This window comes from Lynx canadensis, chromosome B1, assembly GCF_007474595.2.
Source record: "Lynx canadensis isolate LIC74 chromosome B1, mLynCan4.pri.v2, whole genome shotgun sequence".
NCBI lineage: Eukaryota > Metazoa > Chordata > Mammalia > Carnivora > Felidae > Lynx > Lynx canadensis.
In genome coordinates, this window is record NC_044306.2 from 79,418,929 (window position 1) to 79,444,996 (window position 26,068).

Here is a 26,068-nt window from a genome sequence, read left to right on the forward strand (position 1 = left end):
AAAGATGAAAGCCTCAGTCGTGGCCACAATGACTTCCTAATGTCTAAGGAACACAGTTGTAAATCAAGGATAACCTCAGGAACAATTCAGAGCAGTACACCAGCCCCAAAGTGGCCAACCTCTCACTTTCCAGTCACCTGAAGCCTCTTTAAGACACTGCTAGTCACCACTTAGTGCGTAATAAATTAAACAACTCTAAAGGGACCTTGTCTTCTGAGCTGGTGTCTTAGATTACAACTTAATAGTTCAATTTATTAAAATCCCAGACATAGAGAAACTTCCATCTCCCTGTGAAGATTAGGGAGGATGTTATATAAGAATCAGGCCTCTGCAGTGACTGCAGGGATGACTTTAAACCAAAACTAAAAAGCATTTTTTAAATGGATTGCATGATTTATTCATTCACAGAGGACCATTTTATGAAATACATTTAGTATCGTTTGCACATATTATAGGCTGGGGTGGAAAAATGGAGAAGATGAAAAAGAGCTCACATGAGCAGCTGTTTTCCTCAACTGGTCTTCTTACTTTCACGGCACTCCCAGCTACCATAACGTACCTGAACAGCACCTATCAGAGCCTGGACCCGTCGGCCACATTCACAGTCCCCATTAAATATTAACTGCTCCAGGCTGCCTTGCAGAGGCAGAAATATTCTACTAAGAGGCACTGATTTTGCCTTGATTTTACAGATGATGGGTCACAATAGTTGATCAACAACTATCAAGCAGATGATATACAACCTGGAGGGCCAAAACCCAGCCACGGTCCTAGAAGGAAAGCCTGCGTGAATGCCAGGAACAGCAAGGATCTTGCTCTCAGAAAACCATCTTAGATTTCAATCCTACTCATAATGAAGTACAAGAGAAATTCTGGCCTCTGATTAAGCTAGATCCCAAGATGCTAACCTTGAAAATTGATTGTAAGAGATAATTCTTATTTAACTCTGACCCAGCTTCAACTCAGGCGAAGAGAGAGAATCTTAGAAATGGAGATCTAGAAAAGTTGAATTCAGGAAAGTAGGAGTTACAGATGGCAGTGATGGCTGGAAAAAGGAATTCTTTATGGGGGCAGTTAGGAGGGAATGCCAGGATAATCATGGGCAGAAGATTCTGGTAGAGGAGAGTTTTCTGAGCTTTTTCTTTCCTAAGTGTGTCGTCGAGAAAGGTGCGTTGAAACAAGAGATGAATGCAAGCTCTGGCGGCAGGTCTCCTCCCTGGTCTAAGTGTCCCTGTGAAGCCGTGCTCAGTGCCCATTCACAAACGCGGAGCGTAGAAGGCTGGAGGATTCCTCTTTCAGTGAAGTCACTTTTTCCACAGCCCTTCACCACAAAAGTGTCTAGCTAATTGGAGTAACTCAGGCCCACATACGTGGGCCAGTTTTCAGGCAAATAAACCATAACCCGCTGATAGACCACCAGGATTTCCTTCTGATTTATTTTCATTCTGGGACACAGTCCACTTTGAAACTAAAGCTACTTCTCTTTCTATGTCTGCATAGTTCAGATCCATCCAGTTCTGTTCTGCAAATATGCCCAAGAATAAGGGGCTGGAGCTCCAGCTTCCCTGGGAACTCCTGAACATGTACCTGTACGACAGCTGCCAATTCAAGGCTTGGCTAGAAGTAGCAAAATAGGATCAGTTCTGAAGCAGAACAGGATAACCTCAGCAGTGAGTCAGGCACAAGCAGCTTCCTGGCTTCAGGAGGCTGGATCCTGGCCCTCTGCTCTCTGGGCCTCCTGCCCTGTCTCTAGGGCACCGCATGACATAGCAAAAGCAGCAGCAAATGAGAGTCTGGGGCCAGTTATTCCCTGATTCATTCCTACAAGGAGAAACATTTCAATGAGAAGCAACTTTGGGGAAATGGAAAGCAAGGGTCTAGTGTTACTTTCAAAAGATGCCTGAAATGTTTTTACAACCAGATACACTAACTCATCTACATTGCTTCAAATTCTTTTCCCAAGCAGACTGACACAGCACCAACGGTCATTCAACATATTAAATCACATTCTATTAAGAGAATTTCTTTCTCCCTTCCTGCCAAACAGTAGCAATCTGAACCCTCAAGTGAAAAGAATATTGGTAGAAGGGAATATGTTTACACAAACTGATCAAATGAAGAGATACCTCACCCTACTTTCTGTGCACACAGAATTCCTTTCTCCTCCACTGTTCCGGAATGAGCTTATCTACTGGAGAATCACTGCATTTGAGGAAAAAGGCATATAAGCATTAAATACTTACAACCATTTCTGAAGCCTTAGTTCCCCCAAATCAAACTATGACTTTTTAACTAGTATGAATATAATAAAACTTATTCCAAAAACAAAACAAAACAAAAACTCTCCGTTCAATGATTTCTGGAATAAAGGTTTTGAATCCTATGAAACTAATTTGTACTTGAGAATTAAGGTTGGATACTCTCATTGTTTCTCACCTTCCATTTCTTTGGAGTGTCACACACCTGTTCCCTTAGGTGTTACCCTTTAACAGGCACCTACAGGCAGACAAATCACCTGTGAGTAACAAGACTGTTCCAGTAAGTGAGCAGAAATGGTGCTGAAGGGCTTGTGTTATGAACAGACTCCGAGATAAGAAACTCACCAGAAATAGAACTACCACCACCTAGAAGAGAAAATGACTTCTTCACAGCATCCAGCTTAATTGCCACCTTCTCCACAAAGCACTTGCCAACTGCCTTTTCTGCCTCTTCTCTCCTCTCTCACAACTATCAGCAGCAACCAAGTTGGCATTCACTAATGCCACGACCTGATTTTAATTCCCCATTTCCATTATGCATGTTTTGAGGGTGGAGACTAGGCCTCAGTCTTGGTAATCCTTAGAGAACATAATGCAGGGCCAGGCAAACCAGAAATCTTCAGGAAATACTATGGACTCACTGTCATGTGGAATATTATGAATACGGAAAGCCAGTGCCTCTAGGAATTGAAGAGGAGAAAACCAAATCTGCAAACCTCAAAGTATTGTTAAAAAAATCAGCACATGGGGCGCCTGAATGGCGCAGTCGGTTAAGCATCCGACTTCAGCCAGGTCACGATCTCGCGGTCCGTGAGTTCGAGCCCCGCGTCAGGCTCTGGGCTGATGGCTCAGAGCCTGGAGCCTGTTTCCGATTCTGTGTCTCCCTCTCTCTCTGCCCCTCCCCCGTTCATGCTCTGTCTCTCTCTGTCCCAAAAATAAATAAACGTTGAAAAAAAAATTTTTTTAAAAATCAGCACAAAGCTTCCAATTATCTTCTTCCCTTTCAAGCCACAGATATCTTTCACCCTCTTTATTCAATCAACAAGCATTTACTAGGCTTCTACTTACATACAAGGCACACCACAGATGCTTAGTTATAAAGGTGAAGAATCAGGGATGCCTGATTTGCAGCAACGCGGATGGAACTGGAGGGTATTATGCTGAGTGAAATATGTCAGTCAGAGAAGGACAGATATCATATGTTTTCACTCATATGTGGATCTTGAGAAACTTAACAGAAGACCATGGGGGAAGGGAAGGGGAAAAAACAGTTACAAGCAGAGAGGGAGGGAGGCAAACATAAGAGAGTCTCAAATACAGAGAACAAACTGAGGGTGAATGGGGGGGTGAGGAAGAAGGGAAAATGAGTGATAGGCATTGAGGATGAGCACTGGGTGTTGTAGGTAAGCAATGAACCCCAGGAATCTACCCCAAAATCCAAGAGCACACTTTACACATTGTATGTTAGCCAATTTGACAATAAATTATATTTTAAAAATAATAAAATAAAATAAAATAAAATAAATAAAATAAAATAAAATAAATAAAATAAAATGTGAAGAATTAGTCCTTAAACCAAAGGTGCTCACAGTACAGTGCAGAAGACAGTCAGGTAAAGACAAACACAACAGGAGGTGGTGTTGGTCGTATTATGATTGTATCAAGGAGCTTTGAGACCCAGAAAAAGAAGTTTCCAAACCTGCCAATGGTAGAGGGAGAAAGGCAACAGGAAAAGGAAGAAATTATTGCCAAACTTGCATGGAAAGAACCCGACAGAGAAAATATCAAGGTTGAAAGCATAGAAACAAGAGAGAATGTGGCAGTTTCCAGAGCCACAGGTAGCTGGATTTGGCTGGAGAATAAGATCAAAGGCAGAAAATGAGAGTACGAAGTGGGGTGTTATATAAAACCTTAGGGTATCTGACTTTGTTCCATAGTCATTGGGAAGTTACTGCAGGAATGAAGCAGGGAAGTGACATGATCCAGAGAATGGACTCAAGAGATATTCAGTACTGGGGCACTTGGGTGGCTCAGTCAGTTAAGCCTCCAACCCTTGATTTCAGCTTATGTCATGATCTCATGGTTCATACGACTGAGCCCCATGTCAGCTCTGCAGTGACAGCATGGAGCCTGCTTGGGATTCTCTCTCTTCCTCTCTCTCTACTCCTCCCCCACTCACACACAAGTGCACATGCACATGCTCTCTGTCTCTCCCTCTCTCAGTATAAATATTAAAGAGAGATATTCAGTAGTACAGTCACTAGAACTCTGTGAATAAAGGTGAAGGGTGAGAGAGGAGCCTAAGATGACTCTCAAGTTCTTGACTTAGGCAACTAGATGAATGGTAGAATTATTACCTGAAATAGGGAATAAAAAGCAAGGAGGGAATTGGGTGTGAGAGATCATAAAACTAGTTGCAGACATCTTGGGCTGGGCTGGAGGTGTCAATAAAAAAATCCAGGTGAAAATAGCCAGAGAAGAGTTGGTTATACACTCCAGAGCTCAGAAAAGAGGTCTGCGACAGTTACTGTTGGGGTATGTGCGTGTGTGTGTGCGCGCACGCGCACGCGCGTGTGTTCTGAGTGTCATGGAGGTAGAACTGAAGTCATGGTATTGGAAGAAGACAAAGGAAAGCTGCAGAAAAGTAAGAGAACCTTGGAGGAACCTCAGCTGTAACGATCAGGCTTCTCCTTAAAGCAAGATTATTGGTGGTGGTGGTGGTGGTGGTGGTCATGACTGTTGCTGTGATTATTAAGATAAATACAGAGAAGTGTTACTTTGCAAATATTTAGGATTCCCTCACAGACATATGTTTTCATTAAAATTGGGCAAAATAGCATGTAAGAGCACATACCTTTCATGATAGCTACTGCATTTCACTATTAGTCTGATTTTTTTTAATGACCCTGAGTACATAAACAAGGGTTTTACTTTCATGATAGACTAAAACTTCAAAGACTGGCAGAAAATTAGAGCTAGAGGAGGAAACAAGAACTTGATAGTTCTACCATATCTAACAACATAAGAGGACGCTCATCTCCTTAATTTTAATAGATAGGTAAGCTTTTACTTTAGTGGTTGAACTTCCTTGTTCTGACGATGACAAATGATTCTCTCCATTCATCTCTGGCCATTTCACTTAATTAGAACTGCATCTGTATTGTTGGAGGGAAAAAGGCTTTGAGTTTTCCCTTCCATTTCATTTCCCTTTCATTTCTTTTTTGTCTTCCTCTCAAACGGATTTTGTAACTGTTAAGAAGTCAGGGATAGTTCCCTTTGAATCTCTTACCTGCTGTTTTCCACTTAGCCTAAAATGTTTGCATACATTATGAAACCACAGAAACTTTGTTATTCCTCAGAAATGGATTGTCTCCCTAGTAGCAAGAATATTCCACATTTTTCTTGCTTAAACATCCTGGTTTATGTATTCGCAGATAAGAAAGAAAAGGAAAGGGGGACCGAAAAGAGGAAAGAAAAAAGCATAGAAAGAAAAGATCCAGTATCCTAACCGAACTTGAACTTAACTCCAGCAAGCCTCACAGTTGTGCTTCTGGGTTACCTGCCACCACCACAGCTACACAGGTACACAAATATGCCACCTGTCAGTCAGGATAGTCACAGGTGCTTCTAAGTCTCAAACAGTTCATCACTAGGATCAAAGAAACATTTACTGAGAATAAAGTAACTATACTTTTAACACCACAGTAATGCTTCTACAATGAAGGTCAGTCAGGAAATTTCCAGGCAAGAAGGCAATGAAATTTTAAGTAGAACCCACCCCTCCCTCCCACATACACTGCTACCACCACCACCAAAATGATAAAATAACATTTTAAAAATATCTAAATAAAAAGATATAACTGCATTCAAAAATATGTTAAACCTATCTATGGAACAGAATGGAAACAGAGCTTCAGAGGTCAGTGGGAGCATAAGCCAAAGGATTACTGACTCCAGGACCTACTGACACCAGCAGAACCAGACAGACATTTAAATCCTGTGGTGTCCTAAGTACAACACACCTACGATACACCAGGCATGGGGCAGGGGGCTGGAACCAGGTTCTCCATGTGGAACTGGGGGTTAGGAGATGTTCTCCAAACTATACGGAAACAATCTATGACCAAGTTCCCCACTCAGCAGGGAAACTAGATTTGACATGCCTACCCCTCCCATCTCCAGGATGTGATTTATGAGCAGGGATAATAAGACCTGGTTCTGAACCAAAGCACTTAGGTTGAGGCAAGAGCCAGAAAGGCAGTAGGAAAAAAAGGAGCAGAAAGAAGGAGGTTCCAACTCATCACAGCCACGAGTACACACACAAAATCCTCATTCACAATGGACTTATACAATTTCTAGAATGCAAAGAAAACTAAGATAGCAAACTCAACAAATAAAAAAATTCAGATATTTAGAGATCTGTAATATAGAAAAGAAGTGAAATTGCCAACACCCTGGTCGCAAAAGAAGAAATAAATCGAGATTTAAAGAAATAACCACTAACTCCTCAAAATTAAAGGATCTTCAGAGACCTCAATTCAAAAAATTCAGAGTGCCAAACAGGGGAATAAAGAAAATATTGCACAATGGAAAGACATGCCATGCTCATGGATTGGAAGAACAAATACTGTTAAAATGTCTAAAAGCGATCTACACATTCAATGCAATTCCTATCAAAATACCAACAGCATTTTTCACAGAGCTAGAAAAAACAATCCTAAAATTTGTATGGAACCACAAAAGACCCCAAATAGCTAAAGCAATATTGAAAAAGCAAAGCAAAGCTGGAGGCATCACTATTCCAGACTTCAAGTTATATTACAAAGCTGTGATAATAAAAAAATATGGTACTGGCACAGAAACAGGTACATAGACCAATGGAACAATATAGAAAACCCAGAAATAAACCCACAATTATGCACTCAATTAATCTTTTTTTTAACATTAATTTTTGTGAGAGAGAGAGAGAGAGAGAAAGAGAGAGAGTGTGCGCACGCGAGTAGGTAAGGGGCAGAGAGAAGAAAGAGACACAGATTCCAAAGCAGGCTCCAGACTCTGAGCTGTCAGCACAGAAACTGATGTGGGCTTGAACCCACGAACCGAGAGATCATGACCTGAGCCGAAGTCAGACGCTTAACTGACTGAGCCACCCAGGTGCCCCGGTCAATTAATCTTTGACAAAGCAGTCAAGAATAGCCAATATGCAAAAGACAGTCTTTTCAGCAAATGGTGCAGGGAAAACTAGACAATAACATGCAAAAGAAAGAAAATGGACCACTTTCTTACATCATACACAAAAATAAATTCAAAATTCATTAAAGGCCTAAACATAAAACATAAAACATAAAAATCCTGGAAGAAACCATAGGCAATAACTTCTGTGACATTGGCCAAAGCAACTTTTTTCTAGATAGGTCTCCTGAGGGAAGGGAAACAAAAGCAAAGATAAACTATTGGGAGTACACCAAAATATAAAACTTCTGCACAGCAAAGGAAACAATCAAGAAAACTAAAAGGCAACCTACAGAATGGGAGATTATTTGCAAATCATATATCTAATATATATAGAATATATAAAGAATTTATAAAACTCAATACCCAAAAAAAACAAATAATCCAATTAAAATATGAGAAAACATGAAACATTTCTCCAAAGAAGACATCCAGATAGCCAAGAGACACATGAAAAGATGCTCATCATCACTTACCATTAAGAAAATGAAAATCAAAACCACGATGAAATACCTCACACCTGTCAGAAAGGCTAAAATCAACAACACAATAAAACAACATGTGTTGGCAAGAATGTGGAGAAAGGGGAACATTGTTGCACTGTTGGTAGGAATGCAAACTGGTGTAGCTACTGTGGAAAACAGTATAGAGGTTCCACAAAAAGTGAAAATGGAACTACCCTACAATCTAGCAATCACTACTGGGTATTTACCCTATGAATACAAAAACACTAATTCAAAGGGAGACATGCACTCCTATGTTTATAGCAGTATTATTTATAATAACCAAGATATGGAAGCAGTCCAAGTGTTCATTGATTCAGGAATGGATAAAGAAGACATATATCTATAACTATAGATACCTATATATTTATATAGGTATATTTTTATATATATTTATATATGTTATATATATATATTTATATATATCTGAATATATATATATATATATATACACACACACACATAAAATGGAATATTATTTAGCCCAAAAAAGAGTAAAATCTTGTCATTTCCAACAACATGGACACAGCTAGAGAATATAATGCTAAGCAAAGTAAATAAGTCAGGGAAAGACAAATACCATATGATTTCACTTTTATGTGGAATTTAACAAACAAAACAAATGAGCAAAGAGATAAAAAAGGGGGAGAGAGACAAACCAAGAAAACACTCTTAGCCTTAGCAAACAAACTGAAGTTGGAGAGGGGGTTGGGGGGTGGATTAAATAGGTGATGAGCATAGGGTGTCGTATTGAAGTGTTGAACCACTATATTGTACACGTGAAACTAATATAACACTGTATGTTAACTGGAATTAAAATTAAAACTTAAATAATAAAACATTTCACATAAGATACATTTTTGCAAAATTTAAGAGTATCAAATACAAAGAAAAAACAAAAAAAGCATCCTGATGGAGATTATACAAAAAACAAACCAGATTGACATCAGAGTTCTCAACAGCAACTCTGAATGCACAATAATGAAGTAATATATTTTTTCATGTTTATTTATTTATTTAGAGAAGGAGAGAGAGACAGAGAAAGAATGAGCAGGGGAAGGACAGAGAGTGTCTCAATCAGGCTCTATGCTGCCAGCGAAGAGGCTGACATGGGACTCACACCCACAAACCATGAGATCATGACCTCAGCCGAAACTAAGAGCTGGACCCTTAACCAAGTGAGCCACCCAGGAACCCCATGAAGTAATATTTTTAAACCATTAAAGAATTTTGAGCAAGTAATTATATATTCAAAATGCCAAACAGCCATTCAAATGTGAGGCCACAATAAACATATTATTATACATAAAAACACCCAAGGTTTATCACACAAAGAACTACACTGATAACATTTTAAAGAAAATATTAAAGTGTTTAAATCAAAGAAGTAATGTGAAATGTTCAACAAACTTGATAATGCTATTGTTAACTTTTTAAAACTCTAGGACAAAAGAAAAGTTAAAAACATAATGAAAATGATCCAGAACAAAAATTCTGGAAAATACCACGTGGTGGGGGGAATGTAGCCCAGAGCAGAAGAGAGTGCATTAAATTACTTGTCTTATAAGGGGTAGAGAGAGAAACACATATAATTAAGTATAAGAAACCAAGAGATAAATGAGATAAGTCCCAAAATAAGAGCAATCACCTTAGCAACAAAAACAGAATATTGGAAACAGAAGAACATTTGTGTGTTTTTTGGAGGAAAAAGAAAGAAAAGCATATCAAAGTTTATTAAATAAAAATTATAAAATAATAGAAATCCTAACACAATGGTAAATACAGTAACAGAACTGGATTAAAATTAACAGTTAAAAGACAGTGACTTTCAGGGGCACCTGGGTGGCTCAGTTGGTTAAGCACCCAACTCTTGATTTTGGCTCAGGTCAGGATCTCGCGGTTTTTGAGTCCGAGGCCCTCCGCTGACAGTGCAGAGCCTGCTTGCAATTCTGTCCCTCCCCCTCCCCCATGTGTGTGTGTGTGCACGCGCGAGAGAGCTCTCTCTCTCTCAAATAAACAAACTTTAAAAAAAAGAAAAAGACAGTGACTTTCCAAATATATTTTTTTATCCAACAATATGTTGACTACCAAAAAAACATGCTTAAAACAAAAGGTTGAAAGTAAAAAGCATTAATATGTGCTAGGCAAATATTAAGACAATGATCTTAAATTACATGAGAGACAGTCATGGTAAAGAGACAAGATGATCCAACAAGAAAATAAGCACCTAATGATATAAGCCTTAAGCAACAAGTAGAACTGTAAGGAAAAACAGAAAAAGCAACAATTGTTATTGGAGACGTTAACACACTCCTCTCAGGTCTACTATCATCAGGCAGGCCAACAACAAAAACAAAACAGAGTCAACATTACAAAGGTGATCTGTTACACACACACACACACACACACACACACACACACACACACACACACTTCGCAATAAGCAGAGGATACATATTCTTTAAGAACACATAGAATAACAACAACAAAGCAGGAACAGACCCATAAATACAACTGATGGTTGCCAGGGGAATGAGGTAAGAGGATGGGCAAAACGGGTGAAAGGGAATAGGAGGTTCTGGCTTCTGGTTACAGAATGAGTAAGTCATGGGGATGAAAGGTACACAGCATAAGAAATACAATCAGTGGTATTACAATAGTGATGTAATGGGACAGATGGTAGCAACACTACTGATGAACACAGCATAATATGTAGACCTGTGGAATTACTAAGTTCTATACATAAACTAACGTAACATCGTGTATCAATGATACTTCAATAAAAAAAAAACACATAGAATATTTTTGAAGGAAGATTAAAGTCTTAAATACCAAAGATTGAATATTATATATACTGTCTTCTCAGATCAAAATTGCAAACTATTTATAACTTCATAGACAAAAGGACAGATTTTAAAATTTCCACATGTGGGAAAACTAAATATGGTTAAAAAAGAAAATCCTAATTGAAATTTTGGAAAATTTAGAATTCAATGATAATAAAAACATTTCGTATCAAAATTTGTGAAACATGGCAAAATAATATCAATGAGAACTTTATAGCTCTAAAATCTTTACTGGGAAACAAAAAAGGTTCACAATACTTTTATGCCGATTTTAAATAGACGTTTTTCCAAAATAGTGATAGTCAACAGTCATGACTGTTTAAACGGTCAAACTAAATTTAGTTCGGGTAAACTCTCAATAAAACTAAAATTTACCGAAATATATTTGTTGTATTTTCTTTATTATACTGCACTGATTCAACAAGGCTCACTTATATATTATAATTAATGTAAACAAGGTATACCAAAAAGTAAAAAGCTAATATTCTTAACTATTATTGTCATTAGTTATTGGCATTAAGACTTTCTGGGGGAAAAAAAAATCTCCAAAGTCACAGTGGAAATCAATGAGAAAATGTGACTAGACAAATAAAAACTCATCCTAAGTACAGAGAAATAAGACTCATGACTAAACATGATCTATTACACTTTTGAGGGTGACTTTAATCAAAATTAGGTGGACTCTTTCAGAGGAAGGGGGTGAACAAAGCTGCTGTAGTTAATATCCTTCTCTTGGGCCTGGATCCATTTTCTTGTCATTCTTTATTTTCTATCTTTTAAAATAGGGCTGCCCAGTAATAAATAACCAGTATGGTCTTGCTTAGAGTATTTTGACATCTTTTCCCAATTGGTGTCTCTTCTCTAATGACACTGTACCCAAGGAAGACTTAAGAACCAAACACTCAGGCTTTATGACCGATGCTGAGGAGGGCTGAGCAGGTGGCAAAGAGAGAAAAGATATCCTCAAGAATAAACATCTGTCACAGACGCAGACAGACAACAGCTTTGGGAACTAAGCTGTTGGGACAAGGCTGAAAGTGGAAGGGAATTACAAATGCTGCAGTAGGAAGTTTCGTTTGTTTGTTTTGCTAACTTATATAAGCCTGTTCAAAACACAACCTTTGAACGAAGCAGGGACATGGTCACGCCGCCCTAGTTTCCAACATGTGGCAGATATTATGACATCAATAAAATCCCTTTCGAGCCACAGACATCTTTCCTCCTAATGTTACACAGGACGTAAAGTGTACTGAAAAGGAGAGGGATGCCCTGTATCAAATACAGTACTCCCAAATCTATTTCCAGTATTTTCTGACATAATTCCTACTTCATTAAAATAGTCTGAGTTGCTATATTTCACCATGTCAAAAAACAGATTCTAATGCTGCCCTGACTGGTGTAAATTAGAATAAGCCTAAATTTGTTTTCCCTCCCCTCAGGTCAGTATGCTGTTAGACTTGGCATTGTAAATAAAACCTAACGCTGAACAAAAAATATGGAAGTGACTTGTATAAATAAAGCTAAATAAGTCCAGGAGCTGGTGAGAAGCTTCAGATATAAGAAACAGTAGAAGGAAAACATTTTCCACCGATTTTCATAAAACCAACATAATAGATGGAAGGGGGACCAACAATGGAATTTTAAGGCCAAGAGCCATCAAAGAATTCATTAATGATTCAGTGCAGGGGAACAGTTAGCATGCATTAAGCAGAGCTGTTCTCTGAAAAGTGTTAAACACAGGTTCAAACTATACTACTTGACTCATGAGAAATAAGACGTCCTAGAATTGTATACTGGATCAGGATAATGACCCATCTAGGATAGAATTCTACTTTTAATAAAGACAGCCAAAGACAATCTAGTTGTCCACGGCCTCACATTTTCTATCCAAGTCTTAGAAGTACATCATTATGTCTACTTGCTCTCAGACCACTGGGTGAAATCACTGCAGACAGTGAAAAATCCAACAGTTCCAGCTCTGAGTAAGGAGTGTGACTTCCAGAGTGGTTCACTCTTACATTACTGCTCCAAAGGCAGGATTTTCAGTTTCATCCAGTGTTTTTTTTGTTTTTGCACCTTGTCCTTAGCACTAGCATTCCCAGAATTATTGATCTGCAGACATCAGGGTGGCAAGATACCCAGAATAATTACATCATATTATCTTATACATTAGCTTTCCTTAACTGGAAAAATAGACACACACACACACAGCTCCTTTCTTAAACTAATTAGAATAATAGAGATAGGTTAGGAAACTCAAAGTTTGACTTTAAAATTGAACTTTTCAAAATGCTAATGTAATTGGATATTCTTTTTAAAAAGAGCAAATCCACCCCTACCTTTCAAAGGCAATTCTTCTTAACCATCCATAGAGTGGAAAGTGGTAAATGATTACTGTTGGTAAAGTTTAGGTTCTTTGATCAGAAAATCTGCCCTAAGTCTTACATTAGGGAAAAAGGGGGAGGAGGCCTAAGAAATTAACCGTGCCAAATGCCCATTAAGGAAAGAAAGCTAATTGTGTTTCTCAGCAGTGGGAGGTGCACTGAGACAGGTTATAAGTGCCAAGTGGAAGGAAAGGTTCCTCAAGTCCCACTTACCCAAATTCTCAGTTCTGCTACAAGTTAAAGCAATGTCATGCTGGGTAGGGGGCAAGATGTCCCAATTCCTCTCATTTCATTTTGCCCTCGTCCAACAAAACAAACGATAATGGGAACCTTAATGAAGCTAAATAACATGCAGATTAATGACAGTCAGTGGCTAAATGAGAAGAAATCACTTGGGTAATACAATTTCTTTATCTGAAACTGTGTCTAGGAAAGGTTATCTCAACAGAATAACCTCCTACTCTCAATCCCAAAAGCAAAACAAAACAAAACTATATACAGATATGCATCTCCCAAAAAGATTACATAAGAGGGAAAAGGCAACTCCTGAACTCTAAATTAATGCATCACATTAAGGCATAAAAAGATGTAATGAAGTAGCCATAAAATTATACAGCAAATTTTATTTTCTGTTGCCCAAAGATTTAAAAAATGAAGTATGATGATTGCCCCCCAAATCTACCACACAGCTAAGATACACCAAATGTGTATGCCAGGAGAAGCTCATGAGGGAATCAGCTGTGTTAATATCACATGACATAAAACATAAGACCCCATTATAACGTTATAGCAGCAGCTAATAGGCATTAGGTTACAACTCCAGGAACCACCTCTACCACTTGCAAAGGTCGATGGAAGTCTGTAGCAATTCAATTATAAAGTGAATAAGACCGGTTCAGTTGCAATGTCAATAGAAGTCAAAGCAAATTGCTTTACTCTGTAAAGCAGAGAGCATTTTTACAACATCATCACAGTCCTGAGGTATTATTTACAGACTCAGATTTCTGCCTACATAAACAAACAAAAAATATAACAACCATGTACTATTATCCTTAGGAACCAAAAAGTAATCAGATACTGAATCAAACTGTCTTCCATAAACTTCTGAGGAAGGCTGACACTTTGACAGCTCAGGAAATTTACATCACTGCTCAGAACACAAACTCCAGTCCAGCTGAGACAATGAGGGCTGCTGGACTCCTGGCTATTTACCTGTCTTCCTCCCCTGCCAGCTGCCTCACCTAAGGAATGTTAATTATCATCAAAGGCCAAATTAAGACACTAGAAACCAATATGCCTAGGCATTATGCTTGACAAAAATAAAAGACTGAGTTACATTTTCTTTCAAAGTATACTGTATATGAAAATATATTTGAAGCCCTCTACTTCATACATGAAGCCCTCAACAAATAAGCTCAAATTCTTGAGTATTTACAAAACAGTGGGTGGTTTACAACTCTTAACTCATATATTCTTGGCAAAAAAAAAAAAAAAAATCACGTGAAATTTTATTGCCCCAAACTTGTGAGGCTTGGGGGCGAATTTGCCATGATCATAAAAGAGAGAAAGCACACGGATTTAAATCCAGCTTACTTAATTTTTTTTAATGTTGTTTTTTTTTTTTTTTTTGAGTGAGACAGATGCAAGTAGGGGAGGGGCAAAGAGAGAGGGAGACACAGAATATGAAACAGGCTCAGGCTCCGAGCTGTCAGCACAGAGCCCGATGCAGGGCTCGAACTCACAAACCGTTGAGATCATGACCTGAGCTGAAGTAGGTGGCTTAACAAATTGAGCCACCGAGGCGTCCCTAAATCCAGGTTACTTTAAATCCAAACTTCACCACAAACAATTCTATCAGTCAATACAACTCTTTGCTACCTAAGTCTTTCCAGTGATAGCGATCCCCAAGATGCTAGGACAATGTGGCTCTGAGACAGCAGCCCAGGTAGAAGGTGAAATATATTAAATCAAATGGGAAACCACTAAGCAGCAAGAGCCCTCCATTCTCACAGTGGCACCAGTGAAGTCTGTCCAAGTCAGCTCTTGCCGGAACAATGGCATAGGAACAACAGCATACGCTTCTTGCTAGGGAATCTGCTTCATTCTTTCCACTTCAAATCTTAAACTTACACTTAGCACACTAAATACCGAGCACAGCTTGCATCAGTGTTAAGCTGAAACTTCTGTGACTTCAACACATAGATATTTATATATTTATGTGGTATACACTTATGTGATATATATGTATATTCATGTGTTTATATGCATATGTGTGTATAACAATATGGTGCATAAAAGTAATATGTACAAATATGTATAACAATATTTGTGTATGACAAGTAATATGTATGTGTGTATGACAAGTAACCAGTAATATAGGAAAAAGAATTACAGGTATGTATAAAGAAGAAAACCATGACTCTCATCCTGTAAGTATAACCACTGTCATAACTGATTAATATGCTTCCAGATTTATTTCTATGCTTATACATGTACTTACACAATTTTTCCTCTAGAAGTGAGATTATTCTGAAATTTCTGTTTACAGCTTGCTTTTATTCACTTGAAAGCATACCATGTGTATTATCTTTTTTAATAAATTTTTTTAATGTTTATTTTTGAGAGAGAGAGAGAGAGAGAGAGCGAGCGCACGAGCAGGGAAGACACAGAATCCAGAGCAGGCTCCAAGTTCTGAGCTATCAGCATAGAACCCAACGTGGGGCTTGAACTCATGAACCATGAGCTCACGACCCGAGCCACAGTCAGCCACCTAACCAACTGAGCCACCCAGGCACCGCCCCATGTGTATGATTTCTGGGAAAACATTTTTACTATCATCTGAAGGCTGGAAGTGTGTGTGGTTAGTAAGGGGCTTCCACCATATACTTGAGTTGGGCTATAGAACACAGGGCCCTCTTAGGAATACATCTGTACAACAGAACACATAGAATACTATACAGCAGTGAAAAGGGGGAAGGAAAGCTCCCTGTAGAAACATGAAAACCAACAATGAGTACATTATAATTTTTTTTTTAATTCGGTACAACTAGCTGTTGGGTGAAGAAGGTAAGAATATATTCATATCTGCTTCTAAATACATAACGGATTCTGGAAGGATGGGCGAGAAACGACAGGTTAACCATGTGAAACCACTGCTCTGCAATCATTTCTGATGCACACAAACAGCAATTTCACATGGCGTGATCCTACTAACGGTGGTCAGCAATCCAATTTGGATCTCAACTCTGAAATGATTTAAGAAACTGTAGGTTGAACTACATGAAATTCCTGATGCTTTAGTACTTTTGACTTAATGAAAAAAAATTTTTTTGAAATTGCTGATATTAGATAACTTTGGAACCCAAAGATGGCACTTCCATATGGCTCAAGCCAGTATCGTCAGTGATTGCAGATGCCCTGTGCAGGTGCAGCCTGGTGAGGGGAACGAGCTGACAGGGTGGAGCGGACACTTGTCACTACATCATTGTATACTTTTTTTGGTTTCAAACCAAGGAACCTATTACCTATTGTTGTAATTTTTTTAATAAAAGGAAGAACAAAGAGGGAAAAAAAATACCAGCAAAATCCAATAATATTCAGGCAGCATCAAATTGCTGATTGCATTCCCTTTACACATCTCTAACAACCTGCTGAAGCACCAGGTACCTGAGAGATCTGCATTACAGCTAACACAAGAGCAGGCAATTGTCCATTTTGGTAAATGGTTGCATAAACCACATGAAAACAAACATGTCACTGAAATAAAATGACTGTTCCTCCCTCTCCCCCTCCCAGAAAAATGAGCACCCCCTTTTCTCTTGGAGGGTCCATTTCTGTCACCGTGCATTGTGCTCCAGGTTTACAACCGTACACATCTCTGGCTCTCTCTTCACCTGCATCTCCTTCAGTAAGACCATTATTCTGATTCCAGTACTTTCTTACAATGAAAAAACTAAGAATCATTCCTAACATTAAAAAAGAATAAACTGACATACTGTTTGAAATGCAGAGCATCTCTGAAAGACTCAGAGGCAAACAGGCCATGTCTACAGACTCCAGGGAAGAGAAGATGTCACTGCAGCACTTGTGTTCAGCACACTAGCAGCGTGGAAAAGGGGCCAGGCTGTGGGATTGCACTGCCTGGGTTCAATCCTGGCATTGTCACTGGCCAGCTGTGAGACAGGTGACTTACTGATCTCTGGGCCTCAGTTTCCTGAACCATAAAATAGGGATGATCATAATACTACCGCTCAGATGGTTATGAGGATTATCTATATCTAACGAACATTGCTAAAAACAGTGTCTGGCATATAGTATGGTATATATCACTGATCACCATTATCAACCCTCCAAATTCTGTATCCTGTTATTGCATTAACTATTAAAATTTTTTTTAATTTTTTTTTCAACGTTTTTATTTATTTTTGGGACAGACAGAGACAGAGCATGAACGGGGGAGGGGCAGAGAGAGAGGGAGACACAGAATCGGAAACAGGCTCCAGGCTCCGAGCCATCAGCCCAGAGCCTGACGCAGGGCTCGAACTCACAGACCGTGAGATCGTGACCTGGCTGAAGTCGGACGCTTAACCAACTGCGCCACCCAGGCGCCCCAAATTAACTATTAAAATTTTTAAGAAAAAGAATATACCTGTCAAATAACTGAGTAAAGACTTAATATTATTCTATTCTGACCCAAAGAGAAAAATAAAATCATGACCATAATCACATTTGAAGCCCAAAAAATCATGCTGCTGATTTTATTTTTTTTTTTTTGAGAGAGAGAGAGAGAGAGAGAGAGAGAGAGAGAGAGAGAGAGGGAGACAATATACATGCAAGTTGGGGAGAGAGAGAGGCAGAGGGAGAGAGTCAATCTCAAGCAGACTCCACACTTGGCACAGAGCCTGACGTGGGGCTCGATCCCACGACCCTGGGATCATGACCTGAGCAAAAATCAAGAGTCAGACGCTCAACCGAGTCACCCAGGCACCCCATGCTGCTGACTTTAGAGAATACTAGTATCTGCAAAACGTCAGCCTGATAATTCATTTTAATAGGTTTGAAGAATTCTTTTCATCCAAGAGTAACATTCAACTTCCAGATACTGCTCGGAGGGTACACAGCAATGCCATGGAAAGCGGAATGAGCCCTCAGAGGGAACCAAGCTGCAAAGTTGCTACCCAGAGTTCACAGAGGGCAACTAGAGGGGACTAGTTACAGGAGTATTCTCCATTATTGACTCAATCTCATTCTTTTTCATCAACAGCTGGTAAGAATTCAGTAAGTAAAAATGAGCTGCCACAGGTTTGTTTTGTTATATTAATTGTAGACAACACCCTCACTTAGTGGTAATTTTTATCATGGTTCAAAAGAGTTTTTTCTGGGTAAGAGAAGTTACCTGGAATTGGCCACATTGAGATAATACCTTCCCCTCTTTAAGATTTCTGCTCATCTTCCTGGCTATCAAAGAAAACGCTTCAAATCACTCACTCTTGACAGCCTTAAAAATTCTATTTCATTCAGGATAAACAATACTTTGGTTGGTTTGAAAAGATGTTTCTTAGACAGCCCAGCTACCTCCTACGCTGTAGGAGTTTCAAAAAGGGCTATAAAGAGAATGACAGCTGCTTGAATTCAGAACTAGAAATTAAAATAAAAGCTATTAGAAGTGAAGAAAAAACCCACACCACAGGGAGACAAGCTTTAAAGAATTTTTCTCTCTTCTATAAATTCTAGTTACCTGCCATGAACTTATTTTCACCACAGAAGCAGCTATGTATTTTTTTGAAGGCGTTAAATAAGCCTTTTCCCTCCAGAGAAAGGGGGAAATGTTCATCCCACACAGAAGCATAGTTAAGATTATATAGGAAGTCATATAAGAAGTTGCCGTGTGCTTTGTCGCTGACATTAGGGGGGCTGAGCTTCTGGGAGGCTTCTGGGGAGACGCCAATGCAGGGGAGGCAGCTTGCATGATTTATGGGTACGCCACAACTCAATTACAGCCCTGAAATTTCTGGCTGCCTTTTCCATCCCATTGATCTCATCATTGTAACAGTGAGTTAAGAAATAATCTGTCTACATATACTGTCACTGATTCAAGCCTGGTCTTAGATTTAACTTCACAATACAGTAATTCCATGTCAGGGAATCATAACATTGCCCCGAAGAAATGGCAAGGGGCCTTGGCACTCAGGAAGTTATTATCCAGCATCCACCCATGAAGTGTCATGCCAAAAAAATGATAAGAATCAAGGGAAGATCGCCAAGCTTGAGCCAAAGATCTGTTTGTGCCCAGTTACTTAGGGTTGGTTATAATTCTGTGTCAAGCTGATCAGCTTATGTCTACAAGAAAATGTCAATAGCTGTAGAATGTCACTGAAAATTCCCATCAACAATGGTTTTACAGTGGTTCTTCTTACATTGTGGGGATGACAGGGCAGTTACAACTCACTGATAAAAGCATGTTTTCATGAAGGCAATTTCTAAAGACGCTCTCTTGGGAACTGAGATTTGAGAGTACAGAGCTGCCATGACTGTCTGCTACCCACCCTTGACTTCTACTGAAATGATCGTCTTTTAGTTTGGTGGTTGCCTCGCAACCTTTACCTTCCCAGCACGTGAGTGAATGTGGATATAGGTCTGTGCGGTAAATAGGGGAAAAGAAATGAGCTCTCCACTGCTCACGGTTATGAGACGGACTATTCTTTCTCTAAGAAGACATACCATTTAGTACTATTTAATATTTTCCTCTTTCCACTGACTTTCCATATATACTATTTACACTAATACACTGTACACTATTTTTATTAAACCTATTTTCCAAAGCGGTTACATATTGCACTACGTATTGAAGATGCTAACAAAATGAGGTATTTCCTTCCTTTTGATGAAAAGGTGGTCTAAATATTAAAATGTGGCTGAAGACATCGTTTTGATTATCTGCTTTCATTCTCCACATCGAGTCAGTTAAGAAGTCCCAACAGTTTGCTTTAACACCTGTCCCAGATTTATCTTCTATTTCTAGTGCTGGTTCAACACCATACCAACCTAAACCTAAACTACTTAACCAGCCTTTACCATGGCCTTTCTGATTCTTACAGACAGATTTAAGTCAGATTAAACTTCCTTTAATATTATTTTCCATGTGACAACTCTCCCTTGCTGAAAAACAGTAACTTCTCTTATCATTCTATATATAAGGCACGTTTCTCTGTCTTTAATAATAATATTGAATAGCAGAAGCTAGGATTTGACTGTTTACTATATACCAGACACTATATTAAGCATATTAACCACCTAAACCTTCTCAACCATCCTCAGTAGCACACATTATAACTACTATTTTGTAGTTAATACGATAGATTTACAGAGGGTAAGCTATCTGAGTAGAATCAGAATACAAAGTCCTCAAAACCAGACTTCTAACCATCATTCCTTAGGCTGACCTCCCCTGGTTTGGCAACATCTCATTGGGTTCACTGGTCACTACTCTTCAACCCTGCCCCCGTCTGATCAAGCTGGCCTCTTCTTTACCCTCCTGCCTTATTCTTACTCACCATTGCTGCCAGGCCTTCATTCAAGCTAGTTTCCTCACCTGAAATCATGCCCCAACCAACTGCCAAAATGGCTCCGCTCAAGGAAACCATGACACCTTTCCCACCTACCGCAGCCCTGGGGTTGCCTTCCTCAGGGCCCATAAGGCCGACAGCCCAGCACTGGGCACTTGCTACCATGCTGTCTCATTATTTTGCTGTATAGTGACAGAAGGAGAGTAGAATATCGATGCCTTGAAATAGAAACCATGTGTAAACATGATGCAGAGTTTATAAAAACTCTTCAATAGATACACAGAATTCTGATTTTAGTCTCTAGTATGAGAAAAATCACTAATTAATGATAGAGGCAGAAAATCTCCAAACTGCCAGGGGCATTCCATACTTTAGGATTAAAAATCTACATTTCAAAAGACCTTCCAAGAGCCTCCTTTTTAGCTTTCTATTCTCTTGCTTATGCCTCATTCATTATTCAACAAGATTCTTTCCAAATACCAAAGGTGGCTCTCAGCATCACTCTCATTGATATGGGACATTTAAATGTTAGGTAATCATTTAAAAATCTACCTGGGTGTCATTTCGGCTGAAAGGACATCTACATACAACTTATTTATGCTACTCTGATTTTAGAGACTGATCCGTATCACAGTATGTTCCTCCTTAGAACAGAAGGGAAACGATCATGCTTCGTTGTTTATCTATCTCCCTTTTAACAGTTACATTTTCACTTTATGCTTATAAGGCTCTCCATCCTTGTCACACTGTAGGACTACAATAACACATGTTCAACAAAATGTGCTGCAGTTAGCACATCCGGGATCCAAGTGTGAGAGTGCCAACCCAACGATACCCAAGTAAGACCTACTCTATAATAATATTAAATCTTGCCAACTGGCTTGCAAGATGATTCTGTTTTCAACTTGCTATAAATCATATTTTTTAAGTTGCCTAAACAAATAAACTGCTAGATCATGTACAAAAGAAGATGGGCAACAGAATACCTAACTACTCAAGAAGATACAAATAAAAACTAGTCCTATGAATGCCTCATTCTGTTTAAAATTAGAACTAGCATAAAGAAAGAGCTTGGTCAAAATTTAGATGACCACCATCTTGTCTCCCACTCCCCAAATCTCTTTTAAAATTTTTCTTTGGCCTTGAATGAGAATAACAAAGAATGTATCTCATATAGCCTCATGAACTTCCCCTGTACTTGGGAGAATTACAACAACAAAAAAGGTGTCTCTTTACATAAGAGGTAGTAAAGGACATAAATATGGAATGAGCAGGAGAAAATGAACATACATTATAAATTTGTCTGGAGTTACTTTATTATGAATTCTAAGAAAATAAAAACACAGAAAGATCATTTGAGAATGAAAGCAAACCTCTGATTTTTAGTTATCTTTTTAGCACTTTCCAGCATACCTCATATTTTTCTATTTCACAACAGACCCAGCCAAACTTCTCAACTTTGAAGTTCACGAGATTATTAAATGCTATATAAAAATGAACAATATGGCTTCTACCAAATAAAGATAAGGACTTTGTAAAGATTTAATAGCTGCTCTATTTAAAGAAATCTAGCCAGATAGTATATCCATTTCAGTTCGTATTAATCATCAACAAAGATCCTTAAGCAACTAACTAGAATTTTAAAGTCTTTCGCAAATGATAAGTTTAATATCATTTAATCATATATTACAAAGAAAAATAACGAGCACTGTGTATATAATATGGATAAATGTGCCAAAGCCAATTAAAGTCTTTAACAAAGTAAAGACACTAGGCGTCTTTAATTAAACTGGTCACCTCTCAATTGGGATGGGAGTGGGGTTGAATATATCATAATAAAATTCATGTCTAACAGCAGAGGGTTTCTCTCTCATTTTACGCCAGCTTGGATTCTCTGCTTCCAGGCCTATCCTGCTTCAGCTCATGTAATAGGCTTGCTGACTCTTTGTTAATAATGACTTTTTGATCTGCCTGATGTTAAATTGAAGCCAATTCTGACTGTTTTCCAGGGTTGGCTATTTGGTACATCACTTAGTTTCATACCCTACTCAATGTAGAAGAAAAAATAACATATTACAAACACTTAACTCAAATACCAAGTCTGTGACCAAATCATAAGGCTGAAGAAAATCTCCGATCATCTAATCTAGCACCTTGGATCTTGACAGATAATCCACCTAAATTTAAACAATAACTGTTTGTCCTATATTTCATTAAGTCAAGATTAATTTATACTACACTGCATCAATGGGAGAAGGACACATCTACATTTAAAAATCTCTATCACATTCATCTAAGCTACAAAATTGGGAATAATCCATCAAAGTTGACTGTAATGCATATCTTCACCAGACCTAGTGAAACATAGGAAATTGACTCTACTACCACCAATAAGAAAAAATATTAAGAAGATTAAACTTTTTGAAACCTTCAAGTTGACAATTATAGTACTCAGGCTACTGAAAAAAAAAAAAAACATTTAAGTACTAGGGACAACAGATTTTTTTTGGGCGGGAGGGGGCAGAGTTTTTCAATATGCTAAGTATAGTCAATAACACAGTTTTTTAGTATGCTTCCCCTGTATGCTTCCTTTCAGAAGCTCTTCTCTTCATTTATCCCCACCACCCTGCCTTTTTTGGAAAACATAATATGTAGACCCTACTCTGTTCTCTCTGAAATAATTCTTTTTCACACAACCTGAGTTTCACTAAAGCTTACCTACAAATAATTGGTGGGGGGGGGGGGAAGGAAATAACTTATAGTTTTTAATTGCTTTATCTTATGACCTCTAGATAAAATAAAATTACTCTGTGACAAAATCATGGACTTTCCTGATTCTGACAATTTGCAACACCAACAAATTCCAAGGCTACAATCAAGACAGATTAATGTAAAGTTATAAAATACAAAACGTAGAATAAAACACCATATAAATAATGAACATAAAAACAGACTAAAGGAATTGAATATTTCACAATCTTTTTTCCCTTATAATCAAATAATTAAGAATTATTATATGACCTAAAATCTAGGAAAGCTATGATTATATGCCATCGTGAGCATTCCCATAAAAGATGTACCAAGCACCACTTCAGCAACTTCTTACCCATTAATAATCACTTTCCAACACAATGGTCAAAAGATCAGTCACCATGTATACTGATTGGATATTATGATTCAATTCCTTAAAATACCAAAAAAGTAGATGTGATTCTAAGACAAACAGACACTCTGGTCATTTCCTTTATGAAATACAGCCAATTTGGTTTTGCTCAAGGGCCAGTGAGCCAATGCAGATTTTATTCTACATCTCCATGACTTCTTTTTCTCTTCCTACTTCCCAACATTTGCCTCCTTCACTATTTATTAACACTTCCACCAGAGGACAAGTGAGATACAAGAAAAGGTTCAATTCAAACCAGTCAGTTTTACTCCTTATTAGCAACTCCGTTGAGAAAGAGTGAGAGTGAGAAAAAAAGAGAACAAAAAAAAGTTAGGTAGGATCAGAAGTTGAAACTAAGGTCTTAAAAGGAAGCTCCGAAATTATAGGTTGATTTTAAGGATTCATGCCCTTCCTCTGGAAAATAAGGATCTGATTGTAAAACTAATAGTTGTATCATATGATGCCCATCTTAAACGATGTGAAAGAATACCGGCACACGTTAGCCCCCCCACCGTGTTATTACAGGAAGCATTCTGAGGCTTCCTGCAGAGACTCCCTAATCAGTTGTCACTTGCTTGCATAGATCTTTCCATATTAGCTACCTGGACATTTGACTATATAGCTCCTTACGATGAAAGGTACTGCATTTATTTCTGTCTTCATTCCCTTCCTCCTTCTGACAATCACCTCATACTTCCAAACCAATATAACTTCAGTAGCTTGCAAGGATAATAAATGAAAGAAACAAAAAAGAAAAAAAGGTTATAACAAAAAGAAGAACGAAGATTAATTACGAATTCAGGAAATGTCCTCAAAAGGTCCCACAACCAAAGAGTCACAGTTTCAGACATGCCTGCTGAACTAGAGGTTCTTAGTCAGAATCACCTTACCCCTCCATGCCAATAACCACATGATTACAAATCGGCAGTCAGTAATTTCTACATGGCACACGGTCTTGTTTTGTAGAGATCAGTGCATAAAATTCAAATTTCCAAGCTTTCTTTAAAAAACTAGGCAATCTGACGATACTGAGACAATGTGGCCACGTGACAAGTAACTGGAACATGTTAGCCAGGACAGGACAGGACAGTAGAACTTCCATCTGCCAGAGTCCCACTGCACCTTAGTTCACTGGGCCTGACCCCTGAAGGCAGGTCACTTCGCCACGCCTACTGTACGATGAGGCACCAGCCTTGCAAGAAAACGTGGGCCAAATAAGATGCAGAAGCCCTAAGCTTCAGTGCAATAGAAAACTATGCCTTTAATCTAGATGTATTTAACATTAGACTATCAGCTCCTCTCAAAAGATCTGCTTTAATTTTAGTTCCTCTTCCATTTGTCTCAGAGTTATGTAACCTCACAGGAGGTCACACAAGTTTCCCAAAAAAAGAAATTTAAGCTGTCTTTTAAAAATAAAAAAAGAAACATGCATAACAAATAACAAACACAAACCTGAAACTCGCATTTTCTCTCTGACAAGAAGGCTTTACCCTCCTTGTTAATCTCAAAAAATTATCTTAAGGTGAAAAGAAATTAAAACACAAAGGAAGGAAAAGAATGGCCTTCCCTGAGGACATATGATATGCCATACTCTCAACATGCTGTCAAGCAGAAAAATAGAATCAACATCTTACCATCTTCCAGCTCCAGACAAAGATTATACACGGCCACGGGTCTCTTCGTCCTCTGGCCTTGTCTCTTCGATTGCCTTGGTGGAGCATTTGGGGGTGATGTTGACAGGGAGACTGGCTCCAGGAATGTCGCATCGGGCGGGGTCCTAAAAATCTGCCATCGAAGCATAAAGGACATTAATTGTTTCCCATGAACAGAAACCTGTGTGTTGCAATAGTAAACCAGTATCAAGCAACATTTGATTTGGAGCTCATCCAAAACAGGCTGGAGCCAAAAATCCATTCCTTCAAATCGTGGGTACAGGTCGTAAGTCTTTCATTTATTTTCTTAACAGAAGATTTCAAAATACAATTTCTAGTAAAAATTAAGTAAAAGCAATGTCCAATCATTATATTTCAAAATAAATTCGTTCCAAAACTAAATATGTATAATTAACTTTACCAGGTATAGACAATACCACAGCTATTCACCCACAAAGAAAGTAG

At 38.5% G+C, this 26,068-nt stretch overlaps 1 protein-coding gene across 4 annotated transcripts in view; it reads right to left on the reverse strand.

Annotated features, from left to right (window-relative positions):
• Nucleotides 1-26,068, reverse strand: part of ARHGAP10 (Rho GTPase activating protein 10) — a 323,489-nt gene that overhangs the window by 29,528 nt on the left and 267,893 nt on the right. For all 4 annotated transcript variants that reach the window (XM_030312950.1, XM_030312949.1, XM_030312951.1 and 1 more), the window contains one exon: nt 25,586-25,736. In XM_030312950.1, the coding sequence (XP_030168810.1) occupies nt 25,586-25,736 (151 nt within the window). The remainder of the gene's footprint in view (nt 1-25,585; nt 25,737-26,068) is intronic.